Genomic DNA, 20818 nt, shown 5'->3' with positions numbered 1-20818 from the left:
TAACTCAGCCGTCATTACCTCAGTAACACGTTATCGTTGAGTTATTTAATATACGTCAGCGATTTCTGACGTAGCGTATGACGTGGCAATGATATTTTTGTAATTACGTTTTTTTCCGATAACATAAAATAAGGGCACGCTGGGTACTTTAAAAATATCCGTAATATCCTAGTAATAAAAAAAAGATTTGTTGGTTTTGGTAATATTACATAATTTGGAGTACATCTGAGTAAATCTCCCTATATAGAACAGACTATTTACTTTTTTTTTTATACATATGTAGAAGGTAGGTTTCTACGTAATAGAAAAGAAAACCACTATTGATCAAAGAGAGAAAGATGGATCCCTTGACAGAGGATATATGGGAGATTATTCTAGCGAGATTACCGATTACGAGCATCACCACATCCAAATTGGTTTGCAAGCTGTGGAAATCAATAGTTGAGTCTCCGTTTTTCCCCAAGCTTTTCATGTCTCATCATAAACCCTCGCATTCGTCGTGGTCGCTCTTCCACAGGGACACGGAGAGGAAGGTTTGGCCGCAAGAAGTCGTGGCTCATTACGGATGCGAGACTTGTGGGCTTCCACGATCTCTAGGTTTTTACATGTCGTCTTTCCTAACCAACAACATCCAGACTCAAAAGGAAATGGTCAAAGTCCTGCCTTTCACTGACGTTGGATTGATTTTGTTACAAAGTTGTTTTAGGTTACACGAATGGAAAATGACGTCCTTTTAGGTTACAAAGTTGTTTTCATGGATAGAACTAACATCAGAACAGGTGTCTTAAGTTTACTCTTCCCCACTTGAACTCTATCACTTATACCGATCCCATTACTTTGAACGGAAACATTTACTGGATTGGCTTCAACTCAGACCACCACTCTCAATATTTTGGTGAGCTTCTTGTATCCCATGATTTATATGCGGCTGAATCTGATCATTGCCGAGTTAGTCTTTTACCTGATTTCAGAAATAGAAGTAGGATGATATTCCCAAGACGTTGCACACATCTCAAGATTTGCTCATGTATGTGAATATTGTCTGTAAAACCAATTGTACAAGTTACTTGTATGGAAGCTAATTAAGAGCACGGAATGACAATTAGTTTATGATATCTACCTGGTGACCAATTTGGATTATTTTCCTTTGGACATACCTTTCCATGGTGATACAATGTACATAAGGAGCCACACGCATAGACTTTATGCATCTACTAACCTGTACCAAAAACAGTTATGCTTTCACAACTACTTATAATGTAGCAGCGACGGTTGCACTCTTTGCTTTGCTAGAGAACGGGATCCAAATGAGTTCATACTTTATAACCCATTCATTCCGAGGTTTGTTCTACCGCGTTGGCTTCACCCGATCCCTTCCTCGCCATCATGAGAGAGAGTGGTACCTTTATTTTTGGGTCCATAGCGTGCTGACCGAACTTGACAACTGTGAACCATGTAATTAATATCTTCATCTTCTTCTTATCCCAATGTTGATTGTTTTCTTCAAAAGATTTTTCAAGAGCTTTCTCTTGAACAGCTTCAGGTAAAGAGAAAAGCTTCTCTCATTCATTGCTTTAGTTGGTACTTTCTTTCGTACCTTTTAACAAATGAACACTTGCTATTTTCAGCCATTGTTACTGCTCACTTCAAGAAAAGTCCTCTCTCTCGCTAGAGATCCTTCTCGTCTTGGCAACTTGAAGAGAATGGTAGACCTAGCCACACCAGCAATTTCGTTCTCCACTGTCTCCAATGTGTCTTCCATCTATGAGGTTGCCTATGACAAGAACGGGTGAGTTTTTATGTTTGTGGATCATATATAATTGGTTTTTCTTCCCTCTTTTGCATGTTTTTGGACAATATATTGCTTACTCTCACTCATGCAATATTTTCTCCTTCCTTTTTGCAGCTGCTATTTCCTACAGCTTCTTGTGGTGTCACCTCAACCACAAGTGTCCTCATGTCTTGTCAACAAAATGTCCAGCCATTGTTTTACACTAGCATGCACTAGTAAAACACGGTCATATAGCTACGAGTTATAGTTACGATAACAAGAGTAGCAAACTATAACTACAGATTGTTACTAATTAGTGACAATTCATTAGTTAAAAACATTTGTTGCTAATGTGTCACTAAATGTCGGTATATAGTTACGGCAAGTGTCAATTTAAATCTGTAGGAAATTTGCTACACATTAACGCTACAAGTTGTAGCCCGGTTTTACTCAACAGAACTTGTCACAAAAGTAGCTAAAGATAATGAAAAGAATGTTAAATTATTGTAACAATCTGCTACAATAAGTTTATGGTAACGTTACAAGTTTAACGCGTAGCAACTGTATTCACAAAATGAAATTTAGCTACAAACTTAGTTGTCGTAGTAACTGGTATTCTGAACGAATGTATGTTATTAGATTATGACCCGCGGTATACCGTAGGGCAAGTTTTTCTTTTTTTAGTGAACTATTTTAATAATAAATTTGCTAATGTACTTTTTTGTCAATTTTAGTGATTTAATATATAATTTGCAGTATATCGCACAATAATTTTTGTTTAATACAATCTTAATTAAATGATTTTGATTCGACATATTTTATACTGGTATTGTTAAAATAGTAAAATAAAGATTTTACCCGTGTTGAAGTATCATATTATTTATATTTTATTTTTTAGTATTATCAATCCAATCATGTCATGTCATATAACCCGTCATGTTATATAATTTGTTTGTGTTATTTTAAAATTTTAATATGTTTAAATATTCATAATTTTAAAATTTTATTAAGTTTAGACATATTAATTATAAATTATAAACTTTTTAAAATTTTATAATATACTATCTACGGTAAATTTACTATATATGTATGTTAAACACACACTTTTTATATTAATAGAGTAATATATGTTCGTTTTAAAAAATTCAATTCACAATATATGCAGAAAAAATACTTTTTATTAACTTTATATATTATATGATGATTTAAATTAAAAATTTAAAATCAAAAAGAGATGATAGGTGAATAATTTTTTTAATTTGGAATAAATCTTCTATCTATATTAATTGTAGAACATTATATATATGAATATTTAAAATGTTTTAGTTGTGTTTGGGTATATATTTAAATTTTTTTAATTGTTGGTTATAAAAATAGTAGAAAGAGTTAACTAAATTTATTTGGATATGAATATAAGCATTTAATAACATTTAATGGTAAATGTTTCTAAAAATATATTTTTGAGCAAAAACTGCTGCAAAAATATTAGTATAAATATGGTAAATTTATCATATTTATTAATCGATAGGTGAACTTTGGAATGCTGATAATTGATGGGTTTCAGCAAATATTTTGCTTGGCAAGATGTTACTTAACACAATTAACAGGCAATCATAAATACCCACAAAATAAATAGGCTAAAGCCATTGATATAAGGCCCATCAGGCCCAGTGGCGTATCGCAAGTGGGAATTAAACTGGTTATTAAAAGATTATACACTCTAATCTAACAACATCTGTCCTTTATCTAAACACTAACACGTCAATTTCAGAGTTTAATTTCACACAAGTGGGTGTTTAATTATTGCTTTTGTAACAAAGGGAATTAGAGAAGACTATTGCCGAAAACTCTTGAAGAATAGATATTGGAAGAGTGTGCCTCTTTACCTTCTCTCACAAATCATTCTTCTGAAATTTTGGTTTCAAACCGAGAACCATCAATCTCTCAACATTCACCTTTCTTATCTGTTCTCACTTAATCCCTGGGATTCCTTGCCTCCTTACAAAGCGGTTTGACTCATTTCTTCATCGTCATAGCTCACTCTCGGTTCTATCTCCCCTCCACTTTTTCAATCTCGGACAAACTCTATCCACCTGAGAAGCTTACCCTTCGTAACATTCTTCAACGCTAAGGTAAAGTAAATAGGGTTTTCAAATATCAGACTCTAGGGTTTTTTTTTTTCCTTCTCAACCTAGGGTTTTTTCATGAGTTTTGGGCATAATATGGAAGATCTTTTATTTGATTTACTCATTTAAGTGATAAGAAACTCGTTGTCTATATTACTCATAGATCTATTTCTTAATGATGTATCACGGTAGATGAATCCAAATGGATCACAAGGTTCCAGTGGATCTGCTGGTCCAGGTCGTGGGTTTGGTGGTCCGCGTGGCGGTGGTGGTGGTCCCTGTGCTGATGGACGTGGTGGCAGAGGTGATGGACGTGGTGGTAGAGGTGATGGTCGTGGTGCAGGACGTGGTGTTGCTATTGGTCATATTGGCGGCAGAGGTGAAGGTCGTGGTGAAGGTGCTGGTGGTGCCTTTGGTGGTGGGCGTGGTTTTGCTATTGGTGGGGGTCGTGGTGATAGTCGAACTTACGGCAGAGGTGAACGCGGCGGAGGGCGAATTCACGGACAGGGCAGAGGGTGACATGGCGGAAGGGGAATAAACAATCAGCAACTTACCATTGATGCCTTATTAGCACAAGAATCCAGGAGCTTCGAGAGTTAATTGTAACTGACCATGAGCTTCGAGAGTTAATGGTAAGTTACTGACCATGAGTTTATTGTAACTGATCACATTCTCAGAGAGACTCACCGCAAAGCTGATGACACTTTTGTTGATGAAAAGGCGAGGTCGATCGAAGAAGAGATTCAAAGACAGATTGATTCAATAAACTCTGTTTCTTACTCTGTTTCGTTTACTCTGTTTTGATATTGTGAATCCTGACTTAACGTTATCAAATGGCGCCTCACAAGGAGATTCAGATTGCACAGGTTTGACTCGGCTTGAGGAGGATGAGCTGTTCTATAAGGTAACATTTTCTCATTGATATATATTTGGATCAGTTTCGTACTTACTTTAAGTTTTGTTTCATTTTACTCTATACATTATATTGTTCATCTTTCATTAACTCTACACAATTTACTGCTTTTATTGATAATGTTTAACTATTTGGTTGCTTAATGCACATACACAATGTATTAAAAGATTCACTATATTAGTGCTTATGACAACAGTTATTAACAATGATCCATTCAATAGGTGGTACCATCTCAGAATGGGAGGATCTTCGGTCTCCGGGGACAAAACTACATTTGTGAGCGTGGAGAAAGCTCAGTTGGTGCACTGGAAAGACTCTCTCTTGAACGTCAACTGACTTCTCTTCAAGAGCAGCTGGCAACTGTTGTGGAATATATGCCTCAAGGTTCCTCAAACTCTTTCCCATCGGCTCAACCAACAAATGCTACGGGTGATTCTATAGTCTTTTGGATTAAAACTCTGCTCTGTTCTATTGTTTAAAACTCTGTTCTGTAATCTTTTGTCTGTTGTACGCTTGTAAAACTCTATGTACCTTTTTTTTTTTGGGTCAAGCTCTATCTATCTAATTGTGTACTTTCGTTTCCAGGTATATTTTCAGATAACCTTGCATCACATATAAAACTTGCAGCACAAACAACCAATACCGTAACAAACTTACATTTCGCCACAATACTATTTCTACCCAATGACTTCGAAGCCATTTGTAACAATTTCTTACAGAATATACGAAACATTTTGTTGCTAATTGGTCATAAATTAATTGTCACAATCCGTAGATTTTTTTATTACGCAATATTTGAAGCTAACTGTCAATAATCTGCTACAACTAAAACGCAACAATTTGTAAGTAAGTAACGACGAGTATTCCTGTAGCTGTTTGTGATTCCTGGATCCACACAAAATTTGTTGTTTTTTGTGAATATTCGCTACTACAACTCTCGTCGCAAGTTGTAACTAAACTTTGTAGATAATTGTATTAAGTAGTAGCAAACAGCTATATATTAATGTGTATCTCTAATCGCTACAGATTGTTATGAGGTGTAATTTTGCTACGAGTAAGTAGTTACTAATTATTTTTGTCTCAAACCTGTAACAAATAGATATTTGCTACGCATATTGTCTTATAGCTACACATTATTTTGTAACTATACAAGTCATTTTACTAGTGATGCCGCAGGGGCGGATCTAGGCAGTAAGAAGGTGGAGTACGTGCCCCTTACTACTTTTTAAAAATTAGCCAGTGATTTGTGTAGTTATATCCTTCAGCTCTATTTTATTTTTCTCTTTTTTGGGGTTACTATTTTATATTTGTTCTATGCCTTTGTTAGCCATTTCCTTTTAATTCCTTTTCTACTTAACATATGTATTTTGCATTTTCTTTATTCTATTAAATTTTATTTTTCTTTAATAAATTATATGAATTTAGTTTTCTCTAATTTTTCTATTTCCAGTTAAAATTTTTAATGAATTATTTTTTACTGTACTATACATATATCTTAATTAATAAAATGATAGTAAAACTAGCAAATTAGTAACATTAAAAAATATTATCAGTTTATAAATAATTTATTATTTTTTTAGGGTTTTGTGTGATATGGTTAGATATGTAAATCTAAATGCCTATTTTATACTGAATTGTAAGTTTGTAATTGTGTATTTTCTAATTAACATTTTTAAAAGATATTTCTATACCAATAGAAAAAATACTTTTAAAACTTTGGTTCATTAAAGATGCAAATTCAAGTTATCAAAAAGATATTTTAAAATATGTTTTATAATATAGTTTTAATATTCTAAATATATATGTTTTGTACCCCAGTCAAAATATTTGTCTGGATCCACAAGTGAGCATGCCACAAATTTGCCAACAAGCTTCTTCAGTTTGGGATTCGCTTTGGCTTTGACTCTACTGCCTCTTCTATCATCCGCGAGCTTACTCCTGTGGTTGTTGGTCGTGGTCTCATGACACACTGTTATGACAACTATGTTGTACAGGCTGCCATCAAGAGGTCCTCTAGATTGATCCCTGGTTTGTTCTGGTTCTTATCCTCTGAAATTGATCGCCAACAGTTTGAGCTTGAGTCTAATGCGTGGGGAAGAGAAGTGTGTAAGACTCTCTGTTTCACTCTTCAAAGAACAAAGAAGAATTGAGTTCATTGTCTAGGAGAGAAAAGGAGGATATCTAAACAATTTTTGTGAGATTTTAGTGCATATTATAAATGAACGAATGAAAGTGGAATAAAAAAATGGGGAGAGAGTGCATGTGAAGGAGAGTTTGTTGTTTAACTACTGATATTGTAATATGGGTAAAATTGTCAATATTATAGAAAATACGTATAATATAATAAGGTAATGGTTAGAATGGTTTTTATTAAACTTTTTTTGTTAATTCTGCCAAATTCCCTTAATTTTTATGCTGTTTGTAAGAAAAATATATAAATTATTTTAAGTTTTTTTTTCTAAAAATACTGCAAACACAAAAAATTGATTTTTTTAGAATGTATAATTTATTATTTTAGGTTTGTGTTGACAAATTTAGATTAAAGGTATAGGTTTTTAGGAAGTAGGATTTAGTGTTTAGGATTTAAAGTTTAGTTTTGAATATAAAAGCTTTAATTTAATTTTTGTGGTGTTTTTGGAAAACATTTATATATATATATATATATATATATATATACTTAAATATAGTTAAAAAAGGTAGATCTTTTAAAGGTTTCAAAACTAGTTTCAAATTGAGATTGGAGTTCATCAAGTTAATTTAAAAATTGGTATTAAGTAAGTAATACAATGAACTTGTGGGAAAAAAAATTTCCTTTCATTATGGAGAAAAATAAAAAAGAAAGATTCAAATAAATTGATTGTTAGTAATTACTTGGATCATGGTTAGATTGTCTGCCTTTTTGAATCAGAACCTTATTGTGATACTTGTCTACCACTGTTTAAGAGACTTATCCCTTGTGAAGACTTCTTATGGCTGGATTATCTGTAATGATAGCGTAGTGGAAACAAGTTCTGACTTTGTGGTTTTATTGCATTTACTTAGGCGTTACAACTCTCAACAAAAAGACACATGCACATTAGGAACCAATGTGGCAAAACAGATAGATCGAAGAAGAGATAACCTTCTTAGGGTTTAAAATTTATCTTCGCTGGTTCGCCGATCTAAAAATATATATATTTTAGTATTTCTCAAGCTAAAAATACGTTTAGGGTTTGAAATCGTGCACATATATGACTTTAGCTCAGATTCATGGAAGGTTATGGATGACTTGACAAAGAAGATTTTGTTGGCAAACACATTGTGCTGGCCGCTTGAGAAGCTCGGAATGTCTCTTTTTAGAAAGAAATAAGGTATGTGTCCAACAGCTTTGGTGAGATGCTGTATATGATTCTTGTGGAACATGAAGAGAAACCGAACGAACATCAAGGTACGGACTTAATGGACGTTGTTGAAGCTTACGGAGACGAAAACGAAAACGAAAACGAAAACGCAGAGCATAAGATCACTAGGAACCACATCATGTCGTTCTTCCTGGTAATCTAATGCTCTTGTCATTAGGTATGGATTCAATAAAAATCGAATAACATTTCCGATACATAAATGTTTGTTTGCTGGAGCTTTTCCTTGGAGGCACTAATATATACCTCGGCGTCACAGTGGAAAATGGCAGCTGAGATCATTAACAACAATGATTGAGAGAAGAAGTCGATTTGGTTGTAGGGAAAACAAGGATTGATTCAAGAAAAGGATCTACCAAACCACCCTTATTTACAATCTGTAGTTTAGGAAACGGCTAAGGTTTGCACCATTACCTCCCATGGTAAGGACGTTCCAAGAAAAGTGTAACATCAAAGGATTTTATGTTCCGGAGAAGACAACACTTGTAGTGATAATGCTTAATTATGCTGTGATGATTCATGAGAAATTCTAATTCTTGGGAAGATCCTGAGGAGTTTAAGCTAGAGAGGTTTCTTTTAGGGCAAGGTGAGGATAGAAAATCCCTGAAGCACATTGCTTTTGGAAGCGGAAGGAAAGGCTTTCCTGGATCAGATCTAGCTCCTATTTTCATATGAACTGCAATTGGAACGATGGTGTTGTGTTTTGACTTGAGAATCAAAGGAGACAATGTCAAAATGGTAGAGGCTGGCGGACTCAACTTAACCATGGCTCAGCCTCTTGAATGCACTCTTGTTCCTCGAACCCAACCTTTCATTTCGACACTTTTCTACTATTATTATTTTTTTTTGGGTAGAATCTACACTTTTCTATTATTTATTTTTCACTAAGACATAATTTACAAAAAAAAACTAAAATATAACTGAAGTAAAAACGAAATAATAATAAATACAAATATGAATAGAGATTTTATGCATATAAACTTATATAGTTCTACATACATATATAGTAAACTTTAGATGATTAAAAAACAAAAAATGAAAACTTATCACATTTAAAATAATATTAGAAATAAGTTTATATAAGGTGACGAATAAGTTTATATAATAGTAAATTAGCACATGTAAAAAAAATTACTAAAAAATCAAAATAAAAATATGTATTTTCAAGAATTTTTTGTTTAAAAAAAAATACATTTCAAAATTTTTATAATATGTTTGAAGACAAAATTATGCTCGGTTAGATTAAGGGTTTTTCAAGCGGCTAGGTTAGAGTGCAAGGAGTTTGATGTACAGTACGTGGATAACAATGGTCCAATATTAGATTTGATATGTAAGAAACAAAAATATTTTAAAACTGGTTAGTAAAAATAAAGTATCTCAGTCAATAGTTTAATCAATTATAAATATTAGACTATTCCGGGAGGCGAACGACTGCATTTTGGAAGATGGCGAATATTAATGGCAATGAAATTTCCAAAAGAAATTAACTAAAATAAACCAAAAAAAAATTAGATCTAATTGAACTGTTTGAAATGGACGAGTTTATTTAAAAAAAAAACCTTAACAAGGTTAGTTGTTTTAATTATTGGTTCAAAATAAGACTAAACTCTTTGGTCATGTAAGTATCGTAGGAATAGAAATATTCATGACTTGGTCAAACTTACATGAATACATGATAACTCATGGACTTGTTTTGATGTGTGATATTATTACATCGATTTTTAAATGATATGTACAATTAGATCAACAATAACCCAAAACATTAAGAATTCACAGGATCAAATTCTCGCAAAAATAAAGGAACATGGGATGACTGCTACTTGTTATGGTTTTTCTCTTTTATATCGAGTTTTCGATAAAATCTGTGTTATATATCGCTTTGTAAAATAAGTTCTAGTCTATATAAATCTAATTTTCAGAACTTAAAGACCGGATCCACAATGTTATCAAATAGAACCTGTTTTGCAACCTCAAAGATCACCAAATCTTCAAGTTGAATTGTTTAGTGGTTGTGATTTGTTTTATAATATGTTTTAATTACATATTAGAATTCTAATAATTTTCATTTTGAGTCACCAAATCTTCAAGTTGAATTGGCGCTACTGTAATAAGTTATTTTTAATATATAAACACATATATTTTTTATATATAAAAACATAATTAAAGTGTATAAAAATATTTTTGGATGATTTTAGGCTTTTTAGCAAAAACAAAAACTTAAATCATAATATTTTTTTTTTTTAAATTGCTTTTGAGATATCAAAACCCAATATATTATGAGAGTTGTATAAACCTTAGGTCATATAATTATTATAGTACATAAGGAATCTTTATACATAAACAAAAGTATTTGAAAATCATAATTGATGGTATGGTAAGTGTATTTAATGTTAGAATATGTTTGGCTTTTAGTTTTAGAATAATAAGTATAATGGCTTTGTAATATTGGTACAAATGTATAATGGCACTGTAAGAATAATATGTTTGGCTTTGTATCACAACTAAAATGGAAGATGGGTAAAAAACATGTACATCAATATAATGACTTTGTACATATGTAGCACATATATATGTCATCCAATTTTGAGGACATATTTTAATCATTTGTCGAGAAAAATGATTGATTTCAAACTAACTGATATTATACAGGTCACTAACCAAATATATTTTGGGAGTTAAGTGGAGAAAAGTAATTAGAACGGTAAATATGAAGAATGATTTTAATTAGAACGAATAAATGCATAGAGATAAAAACCAAAGAGGGCATAATCTAAACTTCATGAACCAAATGAGAATAATTCAAAAAAAATTTCAATATTGAATAATTTTTTTTTCTTTTACAAAAGTTTGAAGAAATGATTTTAGGAAAATATGAACTGGTAATCCATCGGAGGAAATAATCTGCCTTTTAGTGTTTCTCAAACGCCTATAAATTAATTATACATTGTTGTATCATTTGTTTATAACTGTTGTTAGAATTGCATCACTTGTCAACAATTGATGCTAAATATAGTTAATTTTTAAGAAATTGGATTCATTAATTAAAATTAGAAAATTATTTTTAAATTTAATAATATTTAAATACATTAAATATAATTTATTATTTAGTTAAAATAATTTACATGGTATCGATGAGATTTTTTATTCATTTAACCTTTCTATTAACTAGTTAAGATTTTAGATGAATTTTTACAAACTAATGACGCTAAATTTTAACAGAATTTAACAAAATTTTATTTCATACAACAAATTTTACATAAAATTTAAAGTTTTTAAACTTTATTCAAATCCCAAGTCTTCTTCTTTTTCACCTTATTCTAAGATGATGAGTTTGTTTTATCGAAGAGTAATTTTCTTCTCTCAAGCTATTGTCGACGTGGATCTTCCCTAAATAATGAATATTTACGTAATTTTGTTACCATCATTTCCTAAATGACGTAAATTTCTATCATTGAAATAATTGATGCCAGTTTTTATTTTGTATCATTTATTTTTATATGCTTGTCCTTGTGGAGTCTACAACATTCAGAAGTAGAATAAAGGAACCATGAATTTGTACCATGATGGTCGTCTTTAGGCAGTTGAGTAATTCAATCAATAAGACGAATGATGTGATAGTGGGCGTTTAACCTTGGGTTAGGGGTACATTTGAGTCCATCGTTGTAGTAGTTTGTAAGACTAAGGGAAATGTTATATATCTTTCTCAATGCTATGGGTGTTTTAAAGTATGTCCTTGAGCTTGAGTTTGATCTCAATCACTTAGAATTCTGGTTCAACAAGAGAGTCAAAGTAGAAAGATAAATGGGGTAAACTAATTTGAGTGTTTCCTATCATACAATTCTTTCAAGCATTTATCAAATACAGGGTATGAATAATATTGTTCACAGTAGCAGCAGAGCTACTATTATTGTGTTTGAATAACATATATATGGGTCATTGTGTTTGTGGTCAGTTTGAGGGTAAACCTGAGAAGTGCTAATTTACAAGGTAAGGATAACATGAGGAAAGCAGCTCAAGAAGAGGTAATTAAAGTCTCATGAAGCATTTTCTCTTTATCGCTATTATTATAGGATTTGAGAAACTTTGAATAAAGAATATCCCTCTTTATCATGTTTAGAAAATAACTCAAAACTAAACACCAAAACTCATACCTTTAATCACAATTCAACCAAAGATATTTATAGAACTAGAGTTCCCTTTACTAATCCTATAATGAATAGAAAACTTCCTCTTCCTATTCCTATTACAATTAGACAATTTCTATTAGCCTATCTTGTCATTAACCTGTTAATGATGTCTTGGGCTCTAAGTCGTCGAAGTTTATCCAACATTTTCCCTCTTAAACTTCATCAAATTATTCTTTGTCACATAGAACAAGCTTTTCATTTCAATGAATCTGATCCGAACCAACACCTTGGTCAAAATATCAGCTTTCTGTTCAACTCTGGGAACATGTTCTACATCCACCAACTCTCTTTCAAAACATTCTTATAGGAAGTGTCGAAGTGATACCTCTAGTGAATGTGTTTGCCAAAATCGGTTGCCCGACCCGTTTAGTAAAAGAGCCGCGGGTTTTACCAAACCGACTCGTGTCTCTAATGGTTAGTAGTATATCTCTAGTATTAAAACCGATAATTTACGTAAAACAACGTCGTTTTAGTTATTTCTCATCCTCCGAAATAAAAAAGAATCGTATTTTGAGATCTCCACCTCCGATCGGATTTTGATCTCCGACACTCCCTCGCTGGTTCGCCGATCTTACTCGTCACTTACGCCTATCTGCTTCAGCCTTATAATTTCTCCAATTTCGGTGTCCAAAGAGATCCGATTTTCGTTATCTCTATTTCTCCACTGTTCTTTCTCTCTCGCTCCACCGATGTAAGTTCCGTGTCCCTTATATCGTATTATTGCATTTTCCGTGATCATAATTCATAAAGAAACCTTTAGATTCTGATGCTGATTGCATTTTCCTCTAGTGAGTGATAGTTGTAGGCTGTGTAGAGAGAGCTTTTTTAGCAGATTGAATTCGAAGATTCAGTAGGTTGGGTATATCGCTGTTGATTTGCTAATTCGTGCCTTGGAACCTTTCACTTGGATTTCATGCATATTCGTTTTGTATTGCGGATAGCTCCTCATATACTGTGATAAGGCTTAAGCCTAAGTTTATGTTATTTATGTTTATCTTAAACTTCATTGTATTTTGTATAAATACCCAAGTTTGAGAGTTTAATAAAATTAAGTCAGTTCGATATCTAAATTCTACATGGTATCAGAGCCTAAATTGATCTAAAAGTTTTGTTTTAGTCGATTGTTTCGATTCTCTGTTCTTTTCAAATATATTTTCTCTGTTTTTTGTGCTTTCTTGCGTGACAAGAAAACCATGGTTGACAATGAATCTGTCGTTCCCCTGGTTCCGCCGGAGTTCTGGTTGCTCAGTCCGATGCCTAGTCGGTCATCTCTCCGTACACCTTGTCTAGTTCAGACAATCCTGGTGCTATGATTACTTCGGTTCTGTTAACTGAAGATAATTATATTCAATGGTCTGAAGAGATGCTTAATGCTCTTCAAGCCAAGCGCAAGACAGGGTTTATCAGCGGAACTATCCCCAGACCTTCCGTAGATAGTCCTGATCTTGAAAACTGGAAAACAGTTAATTCTGTGATCATTGGCTGGATTCGTTCATCGATTGAGCCAAAATTGAAATCAACCGTGACCTTTGTTTCTAGTGCACAAGACTTGTGGGAAGAACTACAACACCGGTTCTCTGTTGGTAACAAGGTGCGTGTTCACCAAATCAAGGCTAAGCTCGCTTCGTGTAGGCAAGATGGTCAAACAGTTATGGAATACTATGGGAGATTGTGTAATCTTTGGGACGAACTGAAGAACTATCGTGTGAGTCATGTTTGCTCCTGTGGAGTTACTTTGTCAGCAATTGTGACAGAGAGAGATGAAGAAAAGCTTCATCAGTTTGTGATGGGTCTCGATGATTCAAGATTTGGTGGACTCTGCACTACTCTCATTAGTATGGATCCTCTTCCCAGTCTCGCCATTGCATACTATAAAGTAATTCGTGAAGAGCAAAGAATGTCCTCTGCTCGGCTTCAGCAACAAAATCACGAGGCAGTTGGTTTCTTGGCTCGTAGTGACAACAATGAGCAGTCTTCTCGTGGAGATTCTTCTTTGCTGTGAACCGATCACACCAGTTCTCTACTTGGAAAGGGACGTTCCTGTGCTCACTGTGGTTGTACCGGGCATGAACAGAAGGATTGTTGGCAGCTCGTTGGTTTTCCGGATTGGTGGATGGATCGCAATAAGCGAGGCAATACAAGTGGTCGTGGTTCTTCTGGTCGAGGAAGAGGAGGTCGTGGTTCTGTATCTTCTGGTGGAGGACGTGGACGAGGGCAGCCTGTGACTGCTCATGCGACTAGTTCCAATTCCTCTGTTTTTCCTGCTTTTACATCTGAACAGTTGAAAGTTTTGACTCAGATGATTCAAGAAAAATCAGGCAACGGTGGTTCCGATAAACTGTCTAGTAAGCTTGAACTTGGTGATATTATTTTGGACACAGGTGCGTCTCACCATATGACTGGGAGACTGTCCTTGTTGATCAATGTTGTGTCCATTCCGTCGTGTTCGGTTGGTTTTGCCGATGGTAGCAAGACGTTTGCTACGAGTGTGGGTGTTTTGTTACTCACGGACAAAGTCTCGTTGACAAATGTCCTCTTTGTGCCTTCATTAAACTGGACTTTGATTTCTGTTTCTCAGATTATGAAACAAACCAAGTGTTTTGCTACTTTCACTGATACAATTTGTTTCCTACAGGACCGTTTTTCGAGGACCCTGATTGGAAGCGGTGAAGAGCGTGACGGTGTGTACTATCTTACGGATGTGGTCTCAACGAAGGTTCATGCAGCTACGGTTTCCCTTGATAAAGCTTTGTGGCATCGACGTTTAGGACACCCGAGTTTTTCAGTGCTTTCTTCTCTACATTTGTTTTCTCAATCTTCTTCCGCTGTTGGTTCTGACTCGTGTGATGTATGTTTTCGTGCAAAACAAACACGAGAAGTGTTTCCAGAAAGTCTTAATAAAACTCAAGAGTGTTTCTCTTTAATTCATTGTGATGTTTGGGGTCCTTATCGTGTTCCTGCCTCATGTGGTGCAGTTTACTTTCTAACAATTGTCGATGACTATTCTAGAGCAGTGTGGACTTATTTGTTACTTGAGAAATCCGAGGTTCGTTGTGTTCTTGCTAATTTTGTTAAGTATGCTGAGAAACAATTCAGTAACATGGTCAAGACTGTTCGTTCCGATAATGGCACAGAGTTCATGTGTTTGTCTTCTTACTTTCGCGAGAATGGAATTGTGCATCACACTTCTTGCGTTGGCACTCCACAACAAAATGGGAGGGTTGAACGTAAACATAGGCATATTCTTAATGTCTCTCGAGCGTTGCTTTTTCAGGCTTCATTACCGATCAAGTTTTGGGGAGAGTCGGTTTTGACAGCTGTTTACTTGATCAATCGCACACCATCTTCTATCCATCACGGTCGAACTCCGTATGAGCTTCTATATGGTTGTAAGCCGGACTATTCCTTGCTTCGTGTTTTCGGATGTGCCTACTACACTCATCGTGTTTCTCGTGACAAAGACAAGTTTGGGGAACGAAGTCGGGTATGTGTTTTTGTTGGATATCCCTTTGGTAAAAAGGGTTGGAAGGTTTAAGACATGGAGCGCAATGAGTTCGTTGTTTCTCGTGATGTTGTCTTCTGTGAGGACTCCTTCCCTTACTCCGCTGCACACACTGTAACTCCTGTCATTTCTTCTCATGTTCCTATTGATGATGACTGGTTGACTTCTGATTCGGTTGCTGTAGACAGGGGGAGTTCTTCTGTAACCTAGGCTGTTGTCGACAGGGGGAGTTCTTTTGTCACAGAGACTGTTGTAGACAGGGGGAGTCTTGATTCCTCTGTTTCTACACCGCCTGACTCCTCTTTTTCCGCCTCTGTTCCTAGTCCGACTAGCATTGTTGTCTCTCCACCTGTTCTAGCTTCGGACTCTATTTCTTCGTCGTTGTCATCCTCTCAGTTGCAGTCTCAATCACAGAATCGTAAAAGTACACGTCAGACTACTCCGTCAGTTCGTCTACATGACTATGTTCTCTACAATGTCGTTAGTACACACCCTCTCGATCACGCTCTTCCTGCTGCTTCTTCTCATTCCTTGTCTTCGGTTCCAGGTATGACTTTGTCTCCCTTGACAGTTTCTATCTCCGATGATAATTTCTCCGCAGGTCATCGGGTTTACTTGGCTACCATCGTCTCCACTGTCGAACCAAAGCACTTTAAAGAAGCTATTCGTCTCCAAGTTTGGAATAATGCTATGACAAAGGAGGTAGATGCTCTTGAGATTCACAGAACTTGGGATGTTGTTGATCTGCCTCCTAATAAAGTTGCTATTGGTTGTCAATGGGTCTATAAAACTAAGTACAATGCGGATGGTTCGATAGAACGCTATAAGGCTAGGCTGGTGGCTCTTGGTAATAATCAGGTTGAGGGAGAAGATTATCATGATACGTTTGCTCCTGTTGTTCGCATGACCACAGTTCGAACTCTCTTATGTTTGGTGGCCGAAGTGTATCAAATGGATGTTAATAATGCTTTTCTACATGGTGATCTTGATGAAGAGGTTTACATGAAGCTTCCTCCAGGTTTTTGTCACACTCACCCTGGCAAAGTGTGTCGTCTTCGGAAGTCTCTTTATGGTTTAAAGCAGGCTCCTCGATGTTGGTTTAAGAAGCTCTCTGATTCGTTGCTTCGTTTTGGCTTTCTGCAATCATATGATGATTACTCGTTGTTCTCATATTCTCGTGATGGTGTTGAGCTTCATGTTTTGGTTTACGTTGATGATCTCGTCATATGTGGGAATACTGGCTCCATGATTCAAAGTTTTAAGGACTACTTGAGTCGCTGTTTCTCCATCAAAGATTTGGGTAATCTCAAATACTTTCTCGGTATTGAAGTCAGTCGTGCTTCCGACGGTATCTTTCTTTCTCAACGAAAGTATGCTATGGATATCGTCTCTGACAATGCTTATGTTGGTTCTCGTCTTGCTTTCACGCCTCTTGAACAGAACCATGGGCTGGCTAACGATGATGGTCCTCTTCTTCTTGATCCTAAGCCCTATCGACGTCTTGTTGGTCGCTTGCTGTACCTTCTCCATACTCGTCCCGAGCTCTGTTATTCGGTTCACGTTTTGGCTCAGTTTAAGAAGTCTCCGCGTGTGGCACACTGGGAAGCTGCTTTGCGAGTTGTTAGTTTTCTTAAGGGTGTTCCTGCTCAGGGAATTCTTCTCACGGCTGATAAGGATTTGACACTAACTGTTTATTGTGACTCTGATTGGTCTTCTTGTCCATTAACTCGACGTTCCCTCAGTGCTTATGTGGTCTTCTTGGGTGATTCTCCTATTTCATGGAAGACCAAGAAGCAGGACACTGTCTCTCATTCCTCTGCCGAGGCCGAGTACAGGGCTATGTCGGTTGCCTTGAAAGAAATAAAATGGTTGCGTAAGTTGTTAAAAGGTTTGGGTGTCGAACTCTCTTCACCTGCTCGTCTGTTCTGCGATAGCAAAGCTGCTATTCACATTGCCACTAATCCGGTTTTCCATGAGCGGACTAAGCATATAGAAAATGATTGTCATGCTGTGCGGGATTCTTATCGTGATGGCATTATCACTTTACAACATGTGCGGACTGATGAGCAGCTTGCGGATATCTTCACTAAGGCATTGGGGCGGGATCAATTTCATTATCTTTTGTCCAAGTTGGGTGTTCATGACTTACACACTCCAACGTGAGGGGGAGTATTGCGGATAGCTCCTCATATATTGTGATAAAGCTTATAAGTTATTGAGATAAGGCTTAAGCCTAAGTTTATGTTATTTATGTTTATCTTAAACCTCATTGTATTTTGTATAAATACCCAAGTTTGGGAGTTTAATAAAATTAAGTCAGTTCGATATCTAAATTCTACATTTTGCTTAATTTGCTTAATAGGCTAAGTGTGTTTCAATATGTTCTAAAAATTTGCAGTTTTGTGTTTTATATAAGTTTGGAGTTGAGACATGGATGAGGTTGTTGTTGAAGTGGAGAAGGCGAAGAGAGAATGGGAAGACGCTTATGAGAAGACCATTGAACAATGAACATATCAAGATTATGGCAAACCAATGAACAATGAACCTTCAAGGGATACATTAGTTTGAAAGATACTTTAGAATTGGTGGTAATCGGTTCAATGTCTAAGGCATACGTCATATTTGGTCATTTTAACCAAGAGTGAGGAATAAGTCGACGCTCAAGAACTTGAACTCCATCTTTTCATTTGTTCAGCGTTAATTTGTTGTATGTATGATGTAATAATGGAATTAAATTATATGTATATATATAAAGCTAAGTTCTAATTATATAGGTGTTAGAATCTTGTTATAGATACATTGTGCGGCTACAACATTTTTGTTAAATGGGTTGATCAAATCGGGAAGATGTGTTAGTGTATGTATTGTTTCATCAGTCTCAGACCATAATTTTTGTTTGCTCTGTTTCCAACACATATTAGCTTTCCAGCAATTTATTAGCACTTTTGGATTTCATTTCCAACAATCGCCATTTGAATCAGTGATGCTATTTTAAAATAACTCAAACTGGAAAAGGCAGATTTGTTAAACAAGAATTATACTGTAGTTATTAGCCAGAAATTTAAAAGTTTAAATTCTGGTCAAACTTCAAATTTTTTTTGCCTTCTATTTAATTTCAATTTTTGATAAATTAAAATATATTTTAAACCAAATATAAAGAAGAGGTTTTAGTATTCTACTGATTTTCGGAATTTTCTTCTTTTCCATTTATTTAGTAAAACTAATTAAGCTGTGTACAAATGACAAATGTGCATATAAATTGAGCGAAGATTTAATTAATGTAAAATTTTAATTAAATACAGCATTGAAAAGAACATTGCACGAATATATATATATATATATTTTTTAATGTGGCCCATTATGATCTCCAATATATTATAGCAATAATAATACGAACAACCTACCGATCACTTGTAGCGATCAATCGGGAGACAAAAAAAAAATAACAACCTTGTGAACTAATTGCAACAATTTGTAAATTACAAAGAAGAGGTTTGTGGTGGTGCTTGTGTCCTAAGGAACCACTTTTCCCAGACTCTGTAACCAGTTTGGAAAAACTTTATTTAGAAAATAAATGAAATCAAATTAATAAATTAATAAAGTTTCTTAACTTGTACTAAAAGTAATACGCCTAATTAAACACAATGTGACATTGTAGATTTACCTTGCATCAGCTTATATTTTGTGTACCAATCAGCGTGTCCTAGCAACATCACCTGCTCCCAACAATGTCATGATCAACAAAAAATCGAGTTTTATAAAAATAAAAATAGAAGGCTTTTTAGCTGTTTGATTGACCTCATTGTGGTGAGTGAAATGCTTATCGGAAATGGTAATGGCAGTGGAACCCAAGACAACATCAATAAGACCATCAGCACAGTTAGAGAGAGAATTGTGGTCGATCCAGATATGACTCGACCCAAATATATTTGATATAATATAATAATATTAATACCATCACCATCAGCCATTTCTTTCTTTTGATAGGACCATCAACCATTTCCCTAAACCCGATTTCACGACAATGTGTGAAAATCCCTCCTCGGCCTCTTCGTTCTCTAGCCTTAAAGTCAACAAACGCAATCATCAGACCTGGACTCGTCACACGAATGGTAAAAGACGTCCTTTTAGGTTACAAAGTTGTTTTCATGGATAGAACTAACATCTTAAGTTTACTCGTATCATCTGAAACAGGCTTGCGGAGTTTCCACACTCTCCAGTCTCTTCCTCTCAAGTCTCTTCCCCACTTCAACTCTAATATTTATACCGATCCAATTACTTTGAACAGGAACATTTACTAGATTGGCTTCAACTCAGACCACAACTCTCAATATTTTGGTGAGCTTCTTGTATCCCATGATTTATACGCGGCAGAATCTGATCATTGCCAGTTATTATTTTGCCTGATTTTGGAAACAAAAGTAGGATGATATTCCCAAGACGTTGCACAACATCTCAAGATTTGCTCATGTATGTGAATATTTTCTGTGAAAACTAAGTGTACAAGTTACGTGTGTGGAGGCTAATTAAGAGCATAGAATGGCAGTTAGTTTCTGATATCTACCCGGTGACCAATTTGGATTATTTTCCTTTGGCTATAAACCCTTTCCATGGTGATACAATGTACATGTGGAGCAAGACGCATAGACTTTATGCATCTAATAGCCTGTACCAAAAACAGTTTAGCTTTCACAACTACTTGGAACGTAGCAGCAGCGACGGTCGCACTATTTGTTTTGCTAGAGAATGGGATGCAGATGAGTTCATACTCTATATAACTTGACAACTGTGAACCATGTAATCTTCTTCAGGTTTGCCAAGCTTGACGAGTCGAGGCAAGTTGAAGCACAGTACCCCTCACTAACTTGCTGCATTCCTCGGAGATAACCTAAAGAAAGAGATCTCTCTAGCTCCTCTCTTT

General features: G+C 35.1%; 1 protein-coding gene and 1 long non-coding RNA gene across 4 annotated transcripts; both read left to right on the top strand.

Annotated features, from left to right (window-relative positions):
* The first annotated feature begins 3517 nt into the window (after nucleotides 1-3517).
* LOC104746970 (uncharacterized) lies at nucleotides 3518-5392 on the top strand. Of its 2 annotated transcripts, none has more exons than XM_087486745.1 (4): nucleotides 3518-3903; nucleotides 4090-4529; nucleotides 4755-4801; nucleotides 5032-5392. In XM_087486745.1, exon 2 carries the CDS (start codon nucleotides 4090-4092, stop codon nucleotides 4414-4416), a length of 327 nt encoding a protein of 108 aa, XP_087342871.1. In that variant the 5' UTR covers nucleotides 3518-3903; the 3' UTR covers nucleotides 4417-4529; nucleotides 4755-4801; nucleotides 5032-5392. The 2 variants fall into 2 exon arrangements, with proteins under 2 accessions (XP_087342871.1, XP_087342870.1); XM_087486744.1 differs by having other exon boundaries at nucleotides 3585-3903; nucleotides 4746-4801.
* A 7459-nt stretch (nucleotides 5393-12851) lies between these two features.
* On the top strand, nucleotides 12852-18772 carry LOC147926703 (uncharacterized). Of its 2 annotated transcripts, none has more exons than XR_015581737.1 (2): nucleotides 12852-13086; nucleotides 18314-18772. It is a non-coding gene; the product is annotated as an uncharacterized LOC147926703 (long non-coding RNA). The 2 variants fall into 2 exon arrangements; XR_015581736.1 differs by having other exon boundaries at nucleotides 12878-13086; nucleotides 18296-18772.
* Nucleotides 18773-20818: the final 2046 nt, after the last annotated feature.

This window comes from Camelina sativa, chromosome 15, assembly GCF_030686135.1.
Source record: "Camelina sativa cultivar CO46 ecotype springtype chromosome 15, ASM3068613v1".
NCBI lineage: Eukaryota > Viridiplantae > Streptophyta > Magnoliopsida > Brassicales > Brassicaceae > Camelina > Camelina sativa.
The sequence above is the reverse complement of the archived record's forward strand: the minus strand, read 5'-3'. Positions and strand labels throughout refer to the sequence as shown.